We start from the raw sequence: 21,481 nt of genomic DNA, 5'->3' as shown, positions 1-21,481 counted from the left end.
GATAACATCTTTTTCCTACCAAATGGAGGATGATGAATAAAACTTTATGCCAAGTAGTGGAAGAGTTCTGTAATACTGTATTTGGAAAGAATATCTGATCACAGAACTCTTTTTTTCACTTAGGGCCTCTTGCAGGTTTTGTATAACAAATATTGAGAGATGCAGAGTTACGGTATTCAGTTAATAAAAAAGATACAGAAAGGAGATACAACACAATATGCTAGGACCTGTAGGTACCCCAAGATGAAAAAGATTTATCTAGAAAGTGATACTGACACATATATGTTAACTGTGCCACAAGTAACTGTAAGTGAAATATAAATGTAGTGCTACAGAGAAGTCAAGACTTCTAAATGGTTTATCAGAAAGTGCAAGTGAAGTCGCTTAGTCGTTTCCGACTCTTTGCGACCCCATGGACACTAGGCTCCTCCGTCCATGGGATTTTCTAGGCAAGAGTACTGGAGTGGGTTGCCTTTTCCTTCTCCAGGGAACTTCCCGACCCAAGGATCAAACCCAGGTCTCCCACATTGTAGACAGACACTTTAGTGTCTGAGCCACCAGGGAAGTATCAAAGAGCTTTATTTTAAATAATTATTGGAGAGAATTCCCTGGCAGTCTAGTGGTTAGGACTCTGGGCTTCCACTACTGGTGACTTGGATTCAGTTCCTGGTTGGGGAAGTAAGATCCTGAAAGCTGAGTAGCACCTCTTCCCCCGCCGCCCTCCACCCCACAAGAAAAGTAAGCATTGGAATTTCATCAGGTAGAACTCATTCCCAGTTGGAAGACAATAGTATGGGAATGGTATGATGAGAACTTTAGTGAGGAATAATAAATAACCTTACGCCATAACCAGAGTAATTGTTTTCAGAACTTAGATCTCCTTTCTACTATCTCCTTCAGTGTTTTTACTTAGGATAAAGTCCAGCGTCTAAACATGACTAATACTTAGGGTGACAAACTGAGACAGTTTTGGGAGTGAAAGGGAGCATGTTAATGATTACATGGGGATAGTAGGCATAAGCTGCGATGCTTTGGGCTAACTGGAATATGTGATCACCCTTTCCATAAAGAATGTCCATTGTTTGGCCCATGATTTGTCATCAGCTTTGTCTTACAGTGCTGACTTGCTTTAGTCCCAGAATTCTTACCCACCTAGCCTTTCTGTTGTTTGAATTTTCAGTTTTTTTCCTGCTAAGAACCTTTACGTTTGCTGTTCTTCTCTTGAATCTTTTCTTCTATCTTTTCACTTAATTCTTAGTTATCCTTCAGAAATTAAATTATGGAACAGTTTCTGTTTCTTTCTTGACCTCCTCTATAGGTTAGCTAATCATGGAAAGTTAAGATTTATCTAAAACTGAAGATGTGTTAGAAATAGAAACGATAGTTCTTACGATCAGTTGAAGCGGGTGGTGGTTTTAGTAGGTAAGTCATGTCCAACTCTTGCAACCCCATGGACTGTAGCCTGCCAGGCTCCTCTGATCATGGAATTTCCCAGGCAAGAATACTGGAGTGGGTTACCATTTCCTTCTCCAGGTGATCTTCCTGTCTCAGGAATCAAACCTACATCTCCTGTATTGCAGGCAGATTCTTTATGAATGAGCCACCAAGGAAGCCCAATTGAATGGCAGAAAATATTTTGAGAGTTCTTTGAATTCTGGGGTGTTGGGGCTCCTACTGAAATGAAAAAAAGGAATCAGTGGTGAAAAGAGTAAATTTTAGAGAAGAAGACAGTGAAAGACATTTGACAGTTTTCAGTCTCTACTTAATCATTGAAAAATCCAGGTTCAATTTTCTGAAAATAGAGCTTTTGGTTTAGTTTTCACTGAATAAGTTTATCATATAAACTCTTAAATTGTTGCAGATATTAAAACCAGTTTGAGAAAGGTGTTTATGGTGTTAGGCATTTTAGCAGTTATGTCCAGAGAATTTGCAAAATTGTATGGTGGATTTCCCTCATAGCTCAGTTGGTAAAGAATCTGCATGCAGTGCACGAGTCTGCCTGCAATTCAGGAGATCTGGGTTCGATCCCTGGGTTCGGAAGATCCCCTGAAGAAGGCAGTGGCAATGCACTCCTATGGCATTCTTGCTTGGAGAATCCCATGAACAGAGGAGTCTGGTCGGCTACAGTCCATGGGTTGCAAAGAGGAGGACATGACTGAGCAACTAACACACACATGGTGGATAAAAGAGAAAATTAACATTTTAAAATAAAAATTATTGGTCCAGGATTCAATAAATTTCTGTGGGTTTTTTTTGCCCACACCATACTGTGTGCAGATTTAGTTCCCCAACCAGGGATGGAATCTGGTTCCCTTGCAGTGGAAATGTAGTGTCCTAACCCTGGACTGCCAGGGAATTCCCTCTGTGATTTTTTAAATGTTTTAATTTTTTCCCGCAGGTGGTCATGGGTGGTATTTATCAATTCACAGTATATTGGGATTTTTAGCTCCCTCTAGGGTTAGGGAACTTTAGTGTTCTATTTGGTAAGTAAAAATATACTTTATTCCCAGTGCTTAATTTTTGGAATAAAGAGGGATAAGTCATTTCCCCAGTGCTTTCCTTTAATTTTAAGCAGTGGATACATTTTTACAAACAAATGTTGTAGTGAATCCTAAATTTTAAGATAAGGGAGGATATCTTTTATTAATGTCATCTTATTGCTCCCTGGTGGCTCAGACAGTAAAGAATCTGCCTGTGATATAGGAGATGGGTTCAATCCCTGGGTCAGGATGATACCCTAGAGAAGGAAATGGCTACCCATTCTAGTATTCTTGCCGGTAGAATTCTATGGTCAGAGGAGCCTGGTGGGAGTTGGACACGATTCAGTGACTAACACTTCACTGCATATTTATGATTTGCTAATCATATGCTAAATGCTTTTCATTTAATCATGCTAACAATTCTGGGAAGTGTAGGTATCACTATATCTTTATTTTATGGGTAAAGAAATTTGAAAGTAAAAATCCCTTAAAGTTGTAGCATTTATTTTATAAGTTTAAATATGCAACAGTTACATGTTTTGAAAGGGGTAGAACCCATAAGACTATTTTGGTAACTAAAAATGAACTGGTATTTTTTGTCTTAAGTTAATATCCATATTCATTTGTTTATTTTTTTAATATTAGGTTTTGTGGTATTGAGAAAATCCTTGCCTATACAGAATAATTATTACAGATTCTTAAAATCAGCGTGGCTTTTAAGTCCAGTTAAATCTTTTATGAAACTTGAGGATTGAGTAATACATTATTCAAAGCTAAATTACAGTTTATATCTAATTCTTATTTGTAAATATAGAGGTTAGACAAGAAGCACCCAGACACATTTAGCAAAACTACTGTATTATAGTCTTACTTGTACATTTGTTGTCACCCCAATGTTAGATTTTAGGCCAAGCAGGTGTTCTGCAGTTCTGATGTAGTCCATATTTGAGAGTAGTGTTAGTGTTAAGTGAGCAGTCACCAACAGATTTGAATTAAAAGATCAAAAAGGCAAACAACCCAATCAAAAAACGAGCAGAAGATCTAAATTAGACATTTCTCCAAAGAATACATGCAGATAGGCAACAGACACATGAAAAGATGCTCAACATCACTATTATGGGTTTTTAAAAAATTTATTTAGTTTTACTTGGAGGATAATTGCTTTACAATGTTGTGTTGGTTTCTGCCATGTATCAGCATGAGTCAGCCATAGGTATACGAATGTTCCTTCCTTTTTGAACCTCCCTCCTACTTCCCACCCCATCCTACCCAGCTAGGTTGTCACAGAGCACCAAGTTGAGCTCCCTGCATCATACAGATCTGTTTTACATATGATAATATATATGTTTCAATGCTGTTCTCTCAATTCATCCTGCCTTCTTCCCCTGCTGTGTCCACAAGTCTTTTCTCTATGTCTGCTTCTCTATTATTGCCCTGCAGATAGGTTCCTTAGTACCATTTTTCTGTTGTTGTTTAGTAGGTAAGTTTTGTCTGACTCTTCTGTGACCCCATGGACTAGCCCACCAGGCTCCTTTGTCCATTGGATTTTCTAGGCAAGAATACTAGAGTGGGTTGCCATTTCCTTCTCTAAGGGACCATTTTTGTAGATTCCATATATATGTGTTAATAAACGATACTTGTTTTTCTCTTTTTGACTTAATTCACTCTGTATGACAAACTCTAAGTTCATCTACCTCACTAGAGCTGACACAAATTTGTTCCTTTTTATGGCTGAGTAATATTCTATTGTATATAACATCACTGCATATTAGAGAAATTAAATCAAAATTATAGTGAAGTGACCTCACACCAGTCAGACCTCACACCAGTCAGAATGGCCTCATGAAAAAGTCTACAAACGGTTCTTTCCCATCTTGCAAGATGGCGGGTGAAAAGGCTGAGAAGCCAGATACTAAGGAGAAAAAACCTGAAGCCAAGAAGGCTGATGCTGCCAACAAGGCTAAAAAGGTGGAAAAGGTGAAGAAAGTTAAGAAGGGGAAGCCCCACTGCAGCCGAAATCCTGTCCTGGTCAGAGGAATTGGCAGATATTCCCGATCAGCCATGTACTCCAGAAAGGCCTTGTACAAGAGAAAGTATTCAGCAGCTAAATCCAAGGTCGAAAAGAAAAAGAAGGTTCGTGTTCTTGCTACTGTCACAAAACCAGTTGGTGGAGACAAGAATGGTGGTACCCGAGTGGTCAAACTTCGCAAAATGCGTAGGTATTACCCTACTGAAGATGTGCCTCGAAAACTGTTGAGTCATGGCAAAAAACCCTTCAGTAAGCATGTGAGGAAGCTGCGTGCCAGCATCACTCCTGGGACCATTGTGATCATCCTCACTGGGCGCCACAGAGGCAAGAGGGTCGTTTTCCTGAAGCAGCTGGTCACTGGCTTGCTACTTGTGACTAGGCCTCTATCCCTCAATCGAGTTCCTCTGCGTAGAACACACCAGAAATTTGTCATTGCCACCTTCACCAAAATCGATATCAGTGGTGTGAAAATCCCAGAACATCTCACTGACACTTCAAGAAGAAGAAGCTGCGTAAACCCAGACACGAGGAGGGCGAGATCTTCGACACACAGAGAGAGAAATACGAGATCACAGAGCAGCACAAGGTTGATCAGAAAGCTGTGGACTCACAAATTCTGCGAAGAATCAAAGCTGTCCCTCAGCTCCAGGGCTACCTCCGCTCCGTGTTTGCTCTCACAAATGGAATTTATCCTCACAAAGTAGTGTTCTGAACTTCTTGCAAAGAACCTAATTAAATAACTTGGCATTTCAAAAAAAGAAAAAGTCTACAAACAATAAATGCCAGAGAGGGGATGGAGAAAAGTGAATCCTTCTACACTGTTGGTGGGAGTGTTCTCCATTTCACTATAGTAAATCAACTATACTCCAAGGTAAAATAAAATTCTGTAAATAAGAAAAACAAAAACAAAATCAAAGTGAGTCAAAAGTAGATTCTCCCTTAATTGAAGCTCTACCATAGTAAGAAGTTCAAATACACAGAGAGGCTAACATTAAAAGGAGATAACCACATAACACTGGAAATTGTACTTGAGGGGCTTCAATGTATTGAAAATATTATTTAATGGATTTGAATATATATTTTGAAAATTTCTGTTTAAAAAATACTGGCATATGCTGACATACCGTTTCCCTAGTTACTCTTGTTTCATTTGTGCCTTTCAGTTTTTAATATGCAAGACTTCATGGAAATAGTTTTCTTAATGTGTTTTTAGAACAGCTTAATAGAGATGTAGTTCATATGTCATGCAATTCACCCATTTAAAGCATATAATTCAATAGTTGTATTTTCACAGTTGTGCAACCACATCAGTTTTAGATCATTTTCATCACCAGAAAAAGAAAAAGGCAGTGTTGTCCAAAAAATGCATTTTCTTCAGACACTCAAACCCCTTTTCAGTGTAGCCCAGTGCTTTCATTCTTTGGCTTGCAGAGTCATGTCTCCCGTTTCCCTTTTATTCACATAGCTCATTGAGTGGAATGGTAGGTAAAGTGGCCTTTACTGTTTCTTTCCTTTTTCACTGTTTATATAGTTGAATTCAATTATGTTAAATGTGTTTAATGAATCATCTGCATGATAATTTTTTATTTTTCTTTTTGTTTTCTTTTTGAAATTTTGAAATTTCACCAGGATGTGCCTTCCCGCCCCCCACTTTCTCTTTGGTATTTGGTATACCCATTCAATCTCAAATATCCATTTATTTAGTTCAGGGAAATTTTCTTCTATTATTTCACCTGTTTATTGTTCTCTTCCTTGGATTTGCCTTTGAGATTTCTTTTATACCTAATTGCTTCATCTTTCATGTTTTCATATAAAATATCTTTCAACTCTAACTTTTTGTTTTGTTTTTTTTTGGAAGTTTTTAGAACTCTTGTCAAAAGCTTGCCCAGCAAAATTTTTATTTTCTTGTCTGCTAATATTTTCATATGTCTCCTTTTCATGGCCATCTGGGTTTAGTTTTTGTATCTGTAGCCTCTCACGTATCTCAGCACTTAAAAGTAGAAACTTCTTTTCTGTAAATTGTTTCCTCCTGGAGTGGTTATTCTTTAATTCTTCTTGAACCTTCTCTTTCACAGAGTTAATTTCTTTCAGAAATCTGGGATCCTTGATTGTCTTTTTGTTCAATGAATCTTAGATATTATTGATTACTATAGCTAGCTGTTGTGTTTTATTTGTAGTTATGTAGGTAGCTAGGTAGTTCTTTTTCCCTGAAGTTTCCCCTTTGAATGGGGAGACTCACCTGTAGTTTAGTGGGTTTATCATGAAGCAGACTTGCTTCTCTTCTTGCCTCATGGATGAATAGTAGGTAGGGAGGCAGGAGGTTGGAATGCTCACACTTGCCAAAATGAGGAGGGCTTTAAAGACTAGAAGTGAAAAATGCTAGTTGTGTCTTTATCAGCTTCTGAGTGGAGTTCCCTCTGCTTTAGATTTCCCCTTCTCTGTGTCTGTTTTAAAGGTCTGAAATTACTTTATACTTGGCTCTGTTTCTGTATTGGGCCCTAACATACTCAAAAAGGAATCGTTTCTGTAATTTGGCTAACTTTGATTTAAAGAGCAGCAGATTTCTGGCTTTCGCCTGAGAGTAAAACCTATTGATGCGATTGTTCTGTTCAGTTTTGATTAGAAGTTTAACATAGTTCTAATAATAAGTGTTGAAAGTTCTCAGTAAGTGTTGGCTGTGTTTTATTATTATTACAAATGTATATCATCTTTTGTGTTATGTGATAGAAAAGTGATTTGTAGCTTTTCCAAATCACTTTGTTGTATACCTGAAACATTGTAGATCAACTATACTTCAGTTTTTATAAAACCTTAAAAAATAGCTTTTTTAATAGGGAGAGTATGTATATATCTCTTAACTTTTGGTTTGGAAGTTTTGGCCTGAGAACCCTTTTATCCACACTAAATTTTTGTTTTACTCTATTTGGTAGTGTTTTTGTTTCTATTGTTATGAATTTGCATACTTTGGGTGAAGATTACGGCTCTTAAGGGAGGAAGAAGGGATACTAAAAAGTATGAATGAAGAATGATAATAATGTTACTTTTCTTTTTTTGCTTTTTCAGTTTGAGCAGAAAACTGGTGCAGTTTTTGATGAAATTGTAGAGAACTGTAAGTACCATTCTTAAAAAAAACCCAAAACAGTGGTGTCTTAGATAATAAATACAAGTCTAGAGAAGGCATTTATCTATCACAGTGATTAGTTAGGGCTAATTAGTGTGATGGTCCAACTTGATTTGGTTTAGATCTTTCCACACCATCTTAGTGTTTTAATAAAGTTAATCTGACTTGTAAGAATCTTACTCTTTTCTTTAAACATTCTTGTAGTTATTACTATTGAAATATAGCCATGGTTTGTATATGTGTGGATCATGTTGAACTTATCACTCAAACTTTGTTTACAGGGTCTCTTAATTCTCTCTTCATATTTTTTCCATTGTTACATGATTTTCTTAAAAGAAACTTTGTTTCTTAGATTATAAAAGTAATACATTCAATTTTATAATACAAAAATGAATAAAGCAGAAAATAAAAACCTTTATCTTTACCATTCTCCAAAGAGAATCTGGTTTGAAAGTGTAATATATATCTTTCCAGACTTTTTTCTATGAATGTAAATACATATCTTTATGTGATGGGCGGGAAGAGTGTACTGTTCTTGCATTTTTCATACAACTGCCTGGACATCTTCTGTTAGTGTTTATGGACCCATTTTATCCTTTTTAGTGTGTACTCAGTATTTTATTGTCTCACTGTACTGTAAGTTAACCAGATTCCTCTTTTACATGTGTGATATTATTTTCAACTTTTTACTGTTACAAACAGTGTTAAGTATGCATTTCTGTACACGTTTTTGTCTACTTATTGAAGTGTTTGTGTAGAATAAATTCCAAGAATAGAATTTTTTCTTCCAGTTTTATTGAGATATAATTGGCATGTTTTGACTTATGTACATCATTAAATGATTGCCACAGTAAGTTTAGTGAATCTAAGAATAGAATTGATGAATCATCAAAGGATGTTCATGCACTTGCTTATGATGGATAAATTTCATCATCTAAAATTCCTAAGGCAAGGGAAATGTGCTTTTCTTTTGTTTTGTTTTCTGTTTACCTTCACTAAAGGGATCTAGTAGTACCTTCCTTCTCTTTGGAATTAGTTTGTTAATATTTTTTGAGTGGTAACAGTTCTTTAGATTGCATATTGAAAAGTAACTAGCGTTCCTGATCTTCAGTGGATTTAATTATTAAATGTCCTTTTTATTGCATGCAAGTTTCAAAAATAGACTTTTGCTTGCTTTTCTCAAGAAAAAACATTTAGAAGTGTACTGGGGTATTTCACAGATATCAGGGAGGAGATAAAGAACACATTTCCTCCAGGGAACTCAATGAAACGTGATCATGGGCCTGCTCTCTCTAGTACTGCCAAAAAGCAGTTATGCTCCAGTGACTTTTAGTCTTTTTGTTTATCCATTTTAGATTTTAAGTTCCTAGTAAAAAGATTATAATTGGTCCAGCTGGTGTATCTTTGAACCAGTTGTCTGTGGTCGGGAGAACAGGGTCAAAAAGTAAAACATGCTGTTAGAAGGTATTCCTCAGCCATTGCTTCACGTTCAGCAAGTAATTTTTGATTTCCTGCTTCTGGATATGCCTTTGCTCAAGTCTGTATGCCAGAAATAGTAATTAATAGTAATAGTAATTAATCAAATAGCTTTCTAATGATGCTTTTGATTGGATACTTTTTTTGTGAAAGATGTTGCAGTACCAACAGTTTTAAAGCAGAAATCTTAAGGCAGTAAAGTACTAAGCATGCTGCTCCATGTGGCTCTTGACACACAACGTTTGGAATTTGTATTTCTGGTGCAGGTACTCTTTTTTGCTCCAGCCCTGCAAGCATTTTTAGGCTAGGGGTTTGCAAGCAGGGGATTTTAAACCAAATGTTGAATGCAAATGGTGTGGTAAAGATTACCGTTTATCTCCCTCTTTCTGGTAGTTTATAATTAAGGGGCTGTTGAAGGCAGAGAAGTAACTAGCTTGGAAGAGGAGGCTGCTCTGCCTCCATAAGGGAGCTCAGGAACATAGACCTCTACATATAGAGAGAAGGGCAGACCACTATATAGATGGTATTCTGGAAGTTTCTGATTCCAAAGATGGCCATTTGAGGCCTACCATTTTGTCTTGATGTCCAGAAAAAAAGGAGATTCACTATATCTCAGGCAGGTGCCTGAAAATGTCTTGTGTAATACCAGACCTAACTGTGTGTTCATTGCCCAAGACCACTAGGATGGGAACTTCAAGTATTTGTTTTATAAATCAAGTTCAGCCCTTCTAGGGTGCAACCTTTCAGCAAACTACAGTGTCTGCTACTGTAACCCTATCAGTGAGGACTTCGGGAAATTTGGTTTAAACATGAAAATAGTTAAATTGGCGTTCCAAATATATAGTGTTTTCAATGAAAGAGATTTAAAAGAAAAAAAAATCTTCAATATTTTATGCAAATCAGAAGAGAAAGTAGAGTTGTCCACCTTCTAGTTTGTCATTTGTCTGGAGAATTGTACTGTCGATTTTTTAAGGTAACATGTTGGTAGTGGAAATGACTGATGTATAACTCATGTTCCTTTAACCATTGCTTCACATTATTTATGTGCAGTTTGAAAGAAGTTCAAAAATAATTTTTATTGACATATAGTTTATTTACAATGTCAATTTCTGCTATACAGCAAAGTGATTGTGTTATACATTTTTTTAATATTCATTTCCATTTATAGGATATTGAGTATAGTTCCCTGTGTTTATACAGTAGGACCTGGTTGTTGAGAGATTTTTTAAAAAATGCTTTTAGATAACTGCTTCTTTAAATCAAGGACTTCCATCGACTGAATGGCTCTAAGGTAACCACCAGGGAAGAATCCACCTGCCAGTGCAGTTTCAGTCCCTGGATTGGGAGGATCTCCTGGAGAAGGAAGTGGCCACCCACTCTGATATTCTTGCCTAGGAAATCCTATGGACAAAGGAACCTTGTGGGCTACAGTCCATGGGGTTGCAAAAGAGTCAGGCACGACTTGGCGAGTAAATGATAATAACAAAGATAACCACTTGGTCATTTACCAGTGGTTAATTTTCTTACTGATAGAAAAAGTTCATTGAATGTAACAAACTCGACAACTTCAAGGGAAAAACAAGAGCATTGTTGAATTTTCGTGTGCAGTCTTTGGATTAAAAAACTATTCTTATTGTTTTGATCACTTGCAGTATACTAGTTTATTTGTGAAAAACTTTACATGTATTACTTTTTTAAAATCTTGATCATTATATAACTGGTAGATTAGATTCAACCATGTGTTGATATAACAGAAACACAATAGAAAAACTTTATTTATTTATTTTTTATTTTTTAAATTTTATTTTATTTTTAAACTTTACATAATTGTATTAGTTTTGCCAAATATCAAAATGAATCCGCCACCGGTATACATGTGTTCCCCATCTTGAACCCTCCTCCCTCCTCCCTCCCCATACCATCCCTCTGGGTCGTCCCAGTGCTCTAGCCCCAAGCATCCAGTATCGTGTATCGAACCTGGGGAAAACTTATTTTCTATGTGAAAAAAGCCTAGATGAAAAAATGCTCTGGTTATCAGGAATACAGGGTGTTCTGGTTTTGTTTATCACTTCCTTAGTGTTTGGCTTCCATTCTCTGATGTTCTGAGATTCCTGCTGTGTCTTCAGCTTGTGATGGGTTAGGGAGGAAGGCAAAAAGGCATACTTCTCAATGGAATCAGCCTCTTAAAGAACTTTCCTAGAAACTCGACATATATACATTGGTTTCCATTTCATTAGCCATCCTGATTTTGAAGAAAACTAGGATTGTCCTTTAGCTGTGCCTGTTGGTCCAACAGTAAAATTAAGGATCTCTTAATAAAGAGAAAGGGAATTGTTACCAGGTGTGTAATCTCTGCCATAACAACCCTCTGGATGAAGATATTACAGCTGTTTCTGTTTTACCAAGGAGGAAACTAAGGCTTAGAGACATCATTTAAAGTGGTACAACCAGGATTTGAATGCAGGTTTATCTTAACTCCCAAGCTCCTCTAAGCTCCTCTTAAATCTCTTGTTACCTATTTCTGAACTGCCCCCTGGTTCACTGGAATCACAGGTCTTGAATAGTAATTGTTATTCGGTAGAAATAAAAGAATATTTTGTAAAGTAATTTAGAGATATTTTAATGAGTGTTAACCATGACGAGTTTTTGGTACCGTCTATCAGCAGTAAAGAATCTGCTTGCAATTCAGGAGACACAGGAGACGTGGGTTCGAGACGTGGGTTCAATCCCTGGGTTCGGAAGATTCCCCTGGAGTAGGGTGTGGCGACCCACTCCAGTGTTATTGCATGGAGAATTGCCATGAACAAAGGATCCTGACAGGCTGCAGCCCATAGAGTTGCAGAGAGTCAGGCACAGCTGAAGCAACTGAGCACACAGAGTGTCAACATCAGTTTGTGTTTGAATTATAAAACATCTGTCTTATCAGTGCAGTTCAATTTTTAAAAGAACTAATAAGTTGAGCAGTGTTGTTTTTTTTTTAAACCTCAGAGCTACTTAAAAATTTCTGTTTATATGGCCTATTGCTGAGTATTGTTTTTGTCCTTCCAGCATTTGAAGGAATATCTTCTTTATGAAAATGTTGAAATCAAAACCTAGAGTTGTCTTTAAAGATAAAAACATGGGTATAAAACTGAGATGACTTTAACTTAAAACACCTCACCATTCTTAATAATTTTCTAGTTTATTAAATAAAAACATAGTTTTTTTTTGAATTAAGCATTGTATTAAGTTTTTAAACTAATTTTTTCTTTATTTCTATGTTGCTAAAAGGAATATGTATTTGAAAACAAGTTACACTTTTATTTTAAGATTGTTATCTTTAAAACTGAGTGGTGACAGGAAAACTTAGAGACTGAAAGGAAGACATGAGTTGCATATGAATTTTAGTTTATGTTGATAACTAGTATAAAAGATTGGTAGAGTTGAAAGTATAAGACAAATGTTTAAATATAAGATGATTCAAATACAGGGTTCTCATCCATTTTCCAATGAAAAGATCACAACACTTAAGTTTTTAATTTCTACAGTGCATGTTGTCTTAGACATATAGATGAAAATCAGGTGTCTGTTGATCCATGTTAATTCAACTACTTGTTAATTTAAATATATACATCTTTAAACTTCATGTTGCTGCTGCTGCTGCTCCTAAGTCACTTCAGTTGTGTCCGACTCTGTGCAACCCCGTAGATGGCAGCCCACCAGGCTCCTCCGTCCTTGGGATTTTCCAGGCAAGAGTACTGGAGTGGGGTGCCATTGCCTTCTCCAAAACTTCATGTTAAGTAATATTAATTTAGAAAATACTCCTTTTCTCACAGTTATTTTGTGAAAGAATTTTAAGTACCTAACATGCATATTTTAGAAATTTGACTTTGTTAACACTAGTGTCATTTCTTAAATCAGTTAATAGTTTTCTAGAGCCTGCTGTCTAAATTATTTAAGATAAAGCATAGTTTGAATTTGCATTCTTATTACTGATAATGTGCTGCTTAACAGATCACCATAGTGGTTTAAAACGACAGTTTTATTATGCTTGTCGATCTGTGGCTCAGATATTCCGAAACGATACACGTGAGATGTCTTGTTTTTGTTCTGCAATATCTTGGTTCTTGGCTAGGAAGATTTGGAAACTCAGTAGGGAGAATCTGGAAGTGTGTTGTGTATCACATTTATCCTTTCATCTGTTGATGGACATTTAATTTGCTTCTATGTCTTAGCTGTTGTAAATAATGCTGCTATGAACATTGGTGTGCATGTATCTTTTCAAATTTGTTTCCTCTTTCCTGGATATGTGTCCAGGAATGGAATTGCTGGATCATATAGTAACTTTTTAGTTTTTTAAGAAAACTTCAGATTGTTTTCTGTGGTGACTCTCAGTTTACATTCCCACTAACAGTGTAGGAGGCTTCCTTTTCCTCTACACTCTCTCCAGCATTTATTATTTGTGAACTTGTTGACGATGGCCATTCTGACCAGTGTGAGGTCATTGTAGTTTTGATTTGCATTTTTCTAGTAATTAGCTATGCAGAGCATCTTTTCATGTGCCTGTTGGCCATCGTATGTCTTTAGAGAAATGTCTATTTAGGTCTTATGCCCATTTTTTGGAGTGAATTGTTTTTTTGATACTGAGTTGTATGATGTGTTTGCTTATTTTGGAAATTAAGCCTTTGCCAGTCACATTGTTAGCAAATATTTTCTTCCATTCTGTAGGTAGGTTGTCTTTTTTTTTTTTTTTTTTAATGGTTTTCCTTTGCTGTGCAAAAGCTTTTTAAGTTTGGTTAGGTTCCATTTATTCTTGCTTTTACTTCTTTTACCTTGAGAGACTGATCTAAGAAAATTTTATGTCTGAGAATGGTTTGCTTATGTTCTCCTCTAGGAATTTAACGTTTCATGTGTTATCTTAAAGTTTTTAAGTCATTTTGCATCCATTTTGATGTCTGGTGTTAGGGAGTGGTCTAACTTTAGTGATTTATAGGACACTGTCCAACTTGCCGAACACCACTTATAGAAAGACTGTCTTTTCTCCATTGTATATTGCCCCTTTGTTGAGGATTAATTGACTGTAGGAATGTGGTCGTATTTTTGGCCTCTCTGTTTTGTTCTGTTGATCCATATATCTGTTTTTGTGCCAAAACCTTCATGTTTTGATTGCTGTAGGTTTGCAGTATTGTCTGAAGTCTGGGATGTTGTTCCTCTACCTTTGTTCTTCTTCCTCTGAACTGCTTTGGCAATTGTCGGTCTTTGTGATTCTGTGTAAATTTTAGGATCATTTTTTCTTTTAGGATCATTTGTGGAAAATGTCATAGATAGTTTGATAGGGATTGCATTAAATCAGTAGATTGTGGTGTATAGTGTGGCCATTTTAGCAATATTAATTCTTCAAATCTGATGTCAATATTTTATAGTTTTCAGCATATGTCATTTACCTGCGTGGTTAGGTTTATTCCTTTTTTTTTTGGTTTAAACAATTTTAAATGAGATTATTTTTAAACTTTCTGTTTGTGACTTCATTGTTAGTGTAAAGAAATGCAACAGATTTCTATATATTGAACTGTGTCCTATTATCTTGCTGAATTCATTTATTCTAATTGTTTTGTGTGGAGTCTTTAGGGTTTTTTGTATGAATATTGTATCATCTGCATACAGTGACAGTTTTACTTCTTCCCTTCCAATTTGGATATGTCTTCTTGTTCTTGTCTTTGCTGTGGCTAAGATTTCCAGTACTGTGTTGAAGAGAAGTGATGAGGGTGGACATGCTTGTACTGTTGGAGAATTTAGCAGGCAGGCTTTTAGGCTTTCACTGTGGGGTGTTACATTGACTGTGGGTTTGTCATAAATAGCTTTTATTATGTTGAAATACGTTCCCTTTGTACTTGTTTTGGTAAGTTTTTAATGAATGGGTGTTGAATTTTATCGTTTAGAGTTTCTGTTGCCTTATTGGTTTTCAGTTTGGACAGTCTGTCCATTGATGTCAGTGGGGTTTTGAAATCCCCTACTGTTGTTATGTTCCCCTCGGTTTCTTTTTTATGTCTGTTAGTACACTGTTTTATGTGTTTAGGTGCTCTGTATTAATGATCCTTTTGTTATTATATAGTGTCCTTCTTTGTCTGCCTTTACGATGTTTGTTTTAAAATCTTTTTTTTTTAATGTTGCTATCACTTTGTTGTCATTTCCATTTACATGAAATGCAGTTTCCATTCCCTCACTTTCAGTCTGTTCATGTCTTTTGCCCTAAAGTGGGTCTCTTATAGGCAATATGATTGTACATTCTTGTTATCCAATCAGCTATCATGTGTCTTGTGATTGCAGCTTTTACTCCATTGACATTTATAATTGTTATTGATAAATATGTATTTATTGCCATTTTTCTTTGCCTGTCTTTATAGTTTTTAACCACATTTTCATTATTGATCAGTATATTGTTTGGTTTTGCTTATTTATGAATTTTGTATAATTTTTGAATCATTCTATATGTTACCACTTTGTTTTTTCATTATACTTGGTATTTGTCTGTATTCATTGTTTAGCTCTCAGTCATTCATCACTGATGTGTAATTCATTATTAACGCCCACCCTAATAAATTTCTGTTTATTCATTTTTAATTGTGGTAAAAATCGCTTCTCGGCCTTTTGGCTAAGATCAAGTGTAGTATCTGTTCTTATCAGTTTAATTGTGGTAAAAAACACATAATGCAGAATTTACCATCTTAATCATTTTTAAGTGTACAGTTTCGTAATATTAAGTACATTCACATTTTTGTGCAACAAATCTCTGAAACTATTTTGTCTTGCAAAACTGAAATTTCTATACCCATTGAACAAAAATACCCTCCCGTCTTAAGGTTTTTACGTGTTGTAACATGTATTAGGGTTTTCTTCTTTTTTTTTTTTGGTTTTCTTCTTTTTTAAGAATGAGTAATACTCTGTTGTATGGCTAATACCACATTTTGTTTATCTGTTTTATTGATGGGCATTTGGGTTGCTTCTGCCTCTTGGTCTATGTGAGTAATGCTGCAAATACCACCTTTTGATATGCTTGTTGGCCATTTGTGTTCTGGCAGAAATGTGTTTTTCAAGTCCTATGATCCTTTTTGATTTTTTATTCTTACAGTTGATTTATGAGTTCTTTATGTGTTCTGGGTATTATTCCTTATCAGATGTATGATTTGCAAATACTTGATTCCATTCCATGTGATGCCCTTTTACTCTGTTGATAGTTTCTTTGGATGTGCAGAAGTTTTAAAAATTGTTTGTCCCATTTGTTTATTTTTGCTTTTGCTGCCTGTGCTTTTGGTGTCATATACAAAAATGTATTGCCTCTTCCAATGTAATGAAAGTTTTTCCCTGTGTTTTCTTTTAGGAGTTTTATACTTTTAGGTCTTCTGTTTAAAATATATCACAATTTCAAAATCTGCTTTACTGTTTATAGACTTCTTGATATTTCCAGTTTTTCCATTGCCAGTCTTTCCTCTATGAACATCCTTGTATGTCTTTTGATTCATTTAAGAAAGTATCATGTGTGGAATTCATGTAAAATCTATTATGGTGAGTCTCTGTCAAAAAACAAACTTAGAATCTTTTGGTTTAGGATAGGAATTGACTAACTGTTTCTCTAAAAGACCAGATAGTTAATATTTTAGATATTTTGCCATCTCTGTTGCAGCATATTCAACTCTGTCTTTTCGGCATGAAAGCAACCATAGACAATACATGAAGAGATTAGTGTTTGTTTCCAGTGAAACTTTATTGGCACTGAATTTTGAATTTAACATTATTTTCATGTGTCTTTTTTGTTTTTTAACTGTTTAAAAATGTGAAAATCATTCTTAGCTCATGGGTTATGTAGATAGGACACAGGTGGCTTTTGGATTTAGCATTCAGACATAATTTACATACCCCTGCTCTAGAGTGCATATGGAAGGTGATTGCTCAGGCATTGGATGTGTACATTCTCAACTTACTAGAACTGCAAAATTTACTGTTTTCATTTGTTTATATTTCTACCATTGTTTAGAGTTTTGGTCACTATGCATCTGGGCAACACTTATTACTAGACTTAAATATTTTGTAATTATAGTAGAAGGAAATGGCAGCCCACTCCAGTGTTCTTGCCTGGAGAATCCCAGGGACGGGGGAGCCTGGTGGGCTGCCGTCTGTGGGGTCGCACAGAGTCGGACATGACTGAAGTGACTTAGCATAGCATAGCATAGCATAGCAGGTATAACATGGAATTCATTTTTAAAATATTTATATTTAACTGATTAATAATTTAGTTGAATATTTTTTCATGTTTTTGGCTCTTTCTGGTTCCTCTACTGCAAAATCTGTTGCCCATTTGCTGTTGCACTGCTGACCTTTTCTTAACTGCATTGTAGGAGTTCTCTAAGTATCCTAAAGAAGAAACATGTCAGTTATAAATATTAAAAATGAATTTTCCTAACTCATGACTTGACCTAATAAGTCTTTGCATAAGCTGAAATTAATTTTAATATATTTGAATGATAATAAATATTAGAGTCTTTTATGATTTGATTTTTAAAAAATTTTATTTAGATAAACCTTTTCTAGGCTGACATCAGAAGGATATTTCATGTTGTTTCCTAAAATGTTCATTGGTTTTACCTTTAACACATAGCTCTTTGAATTCTTATAGAGTTAACTGTTACAACTGTTTTATGGTTTGGGTTAGGGAATTAATTTATTTCTTGCCATAATACTAACAAATTATCTCATTACCAATCATCAAATACTGTTTTCTTCACACAGTTACTTGAAAAGCTATTCTGTAGTGTATACCTATGGGCTTTCCCCCACATTGTCCAGTGGAATTTTTGTTTATTTCTGTGCCATGTTCTTTTAATTAATTTAGCTTTGCAATAAGTCTTGTTTGATAACCTGATAGTTCACATATCCTTGAAAATTTTTCTTCAGGAATGTATCACCTATTCTTGTTACTGTTCATTTTAGAAATACTTTACCAAGTAGCTAACAAAACAAAATTGTAAGAGCAGAATTTTGATGGACTGTTTTTTGAGTCTGTCGATCAACAGACAATTGGCATGTTTATGATATTGACTGACTGTGAACTTTGTGTGTCTTTTTATTTATTTAATTCTTTATTGCCTTTCAATAAAATTTTATAATCTATAAAGATTATCTTGTAAGCTTTTTATTTTATATTTTAGCATTTAAATCTTACTTAATTTGATATTTATTTTTGTATGCAGGATAAGATTGGGGTACAGTTTTTTCAGATGAGTTATTACTTGTGGTAACATATATTAAATAACTTATCTTTTCATCTAAATAGTTGATATTCATCAGTGAACTCAATTGGCACTACTGAGATGTATTTAAGTCATATATATGTGGGAATCTTTTTCTGAATTTCTTTTACATTCTTTTAACATTTACACAGTAATATTTATCATAAACATATATTTATTGCTATATTATCTTCAGTGATTTCATTAATAGTATGTATTATTATAAAAATATGTTAATACTGTATACTTTTTGGATTTGAGGTATTGGCTTTGCTCTGCTCTGTCAAGCCAGTGTCTTAGTTTTAATCTGTTAAAGCTTTTCTTTAGGCTCTTCACCCACTAAATTTTAATATGATTTATTGAATATCTGAAAATAGTCTTTTGGAATTCTGATTGAAAATACATACATTTATATGTTATTTTTTTGGAAAATCAGTATTTTACTATATTTTTCTGTTCAGAAACAAACTAGATTTTAATACAGATTTTGATTTATGCCATTTACTTAATTTTTAGAGTTGCTTTCAAGTAACTGTATTGTGTTTTTCTTCTATCATTTATTCTTAAATATCTTATTTTTGTTAAGTGTAATAGTTCTCATATTTTATCACTTAGGGATAATTATTGTTGGTTTCAGTCACATTTGCTAAGGCTTTATTACATTAAAAACTCCCCATTTTACAAGGAATGGCTGAAGAATATTTATATATTACTGAACTCAATTTGCTAATATTTCATTAAGGATTTTTTCTGACAGACTTTGTGTACAGCTAGAGTTATATCTTCATTAAATGTTTTATAGAATTCATAGGAAAACCACCTTGGCTTACAGATTTCTTGGTATGAGGTTTTTTGTTTTTGTTTTTAAAGGCATACATTTCCCATTTATTTTAAAATTTTGAGCATAATTGTTTTCCAAAATATTTTTGATGTCTGTTGTAGAACTTCTCGCCATGAAACCTAAGTTCCTGACCCTGAAATGCTACTCTTTTCTGTGAGAATGAATGTGCCTCCAAGGGACCTGGCGCATCATGCACTTTTCACAAGGATGTGCAAGAACTAATAAATCAGTCCTTATGAGATTGAATATGCATTTGGTATGCACTTTAATTTTCCTAGGTATATAGAATACTCTTTCAACTTTGTCCTTTAATACTAAAGGAAAGAAGAAAACCTATGCATGAGTACTAAAAAATCTGATCTCCAGAAATCAAAACAGTATCAAATAACAGTTGTCCTTCAGAACCAAATATGTGACTGTTAGTTAGTGATTTTTTTTTCTTTCTCATTCTTTCTTTTGAAAGTGAAAGTCACTCAGTTGTGTCTGACCTTTGCGACCTCATGGACTGTAGCCCACCAGGCTCCCCTGTCCGTCGAATTTTCCAGGCAAGAATACTGGAGTGGGTTGCCATTTCCTACTCTGTGCTGTGAGGTTTTAAGTTATGAATTCAAAATTTTCAATAAATACAGGATTATGTATATATTTACTCGTGTCAGGTTTGTTATGTTTTCAAGTAGTTTGTTCATTTCACTTAACTGGTCTTTTCCTTTTAGGTTATAATTATTTTAAAAGTGGGAAGGAGGGACTTCCCTGGCAGTCCAGTGATTAAAACTCTGCCTTTCAATGCAGGCAGTGCAGGTTCAATCGCTGCTCAGGGTGCTAGGATCCCACATGCCTAGGGGCCCAAAAACCAAAGTATTAACCACATAAAAAATATTGTATAACAAATTCAAAAAGACATAAAAAAGCTGGTTCGCATCAATAAACTCTTTCTAAAAAGTAAGGGAAAGGATGGATACTTTGCTGACAAAGGTCTGTCTAGTCAAAATCTATGGTTTTTCCAGTAGTCGTGTATGGATGTGAGAGTTGGACTATAAAGAAAGCTGAGTGCTGAAGAATTGATACTTTTGAACTGTAGTGTTGGAAGAGATTGTTGAGAGTCCATTGGACTGTAAGGAAATCAAATGAGTCAGTCCTAAAGGAAATCTGTCCTAAATATTCATTGGAAGGACTGATGTAGAAGTTGAAGCTCCACTACTTTGGCCACCTGATGTGAAGAACTGACTGACTGAAAAAGACCCTGATGCTGGGAAAGATTGAAGGCGGGAAGAGAAGGGGACAACAGAGGATGAGATGGTTGGATGGCATCCCGAACTCGAGTTTGAGCAGGCTCCTGGAGTTGGTGATGGACAGGGAAGCCTGGCATGCTGCACTCATGGGGTCGCAAAGAGTTGGACACGATTGAACAACTGAACTGAAGGATGGATAGTGGCAACTGTTTATGGTTTTAATTTACCTTTCCCTGCGGACTAATGATTTCAAACATTTTTTCAGTGTGTGTATTAGCCTTTCTTAAAATGTTTCCTTTGTAAAGTGTCCCAAGTCTTTGCCCATTTTTTGAATTGTTGGTTTGTTTTTTCTATTATATTATTATAAGGGTTTTTTACATATTCTGGATATGAATCTTTTATTTTATAGATGATTAGATAGAAATAGTTTCATTGAGTTAGACAAAGCTGTGGTCCGTGTGATTAGATTGACTAGTTTTCTGTGATTATGGTTTCAGTGTGTCTGCCCTCTGATGTCCTCTTGCAACACCTACCGTCTTATTTGGGTTTCTTTTACCTTGGACGTGGGGTATCTCTTCACGGCTGCTCCAGCAAAGTGCAGCCGCTGCTGCTTACCTTGGATGAGGGGTATCTCCTCACCACTACCCCTCCTGACCTTGAACGTGGAGTAGCTCCTCTAGGCCCTCCTGCACCCGCGCAGCCACCGCTCCTTGGACGTGCCCTGCCCTAACTAAGCCATGCCCTGTGGGGCGACCCAACGGGCAGGTCATGGTGGAGAGGTCTGACAGAATGTGGTCCACTGGAGAAGGGAATGGCAAACCACTTCAGTATTCTTGCCTTGAGAACCCCATGAACAGTATGAAAAGGCAAAATGATAGGATACTGAAAGAGGAACTCCCCAGGTTGGTAGGTGCCCAATATGCTACTGGAGATCAGTGGAGAAATAACTCCAGAAAGAATGAAGGGATGGAGCCAAAGCAAAAACAATACCCAGTTGTGGATGTGACTGGTGATAGAAACAAGGTCCGATGCTGTAAAGAGC

The 21,481-nt window shown here is 35.6% G+C and overlaps 1 protein-coding gene and 2 pseudogenes across 5 annotated transcripts in view; all 3 read left to right on the top strand.

Moving 5' to 3' along the window:
* Window positions 1-21,481, top strand: part of ZMYM4 (zinc finger MYM-type containing 4) — a 164,825-nt gene that overhangs the window by 39,007 nt on the left and 104,337 nt on the right. For all 4 annotated transcript variants that reach the window (XM_027537872.1, XM_027537871.1, XM_027537873.1 and 1 more), the window contains exon 2: window positions 7,573-7,618. In XM_027537872.1, the coding sequence (XP_027393673.1) occupies window positions 7,573-7,618 (46 nt within the window). The remainder of the gene's footprint in view (window positions 1-7,572; window positions 7,619-21,481) is intronic.
* Window positions 4,347-5,249, top strand: LOC113890155 (annotated as a pseudogene). Its single transcript, XR_003510435.1, has one exon. The product of XR_003510435.1 is annotated as a 60S ribosomal protein L6 pseudogene (transcript).
* Window positions 15,718-15,876, top strand: LOC113890650 (annotated as a pseudogene).

This window comes from Bos indicus x Bos taurus, chromosome 3 (assembly GCF_003369695.1).
Source record: "Bos indicus x Bos taurus breed Angus x Brahman F1 hybrid chromosome 3, Bos_hybrid_MaternalHap_v2.0, whole genome shotgun sequence".
Taxonomy (NCBI): domain Eukaryota; kingdom Metazoa; phylum Chordata; class Mammalia; order Artiodactyla; family Bovidae; genus Bos; species Bos indicus x Bos taurus.
This window is presented reverse-complemented; position numbering and strand designations above follow the sequence as displayed.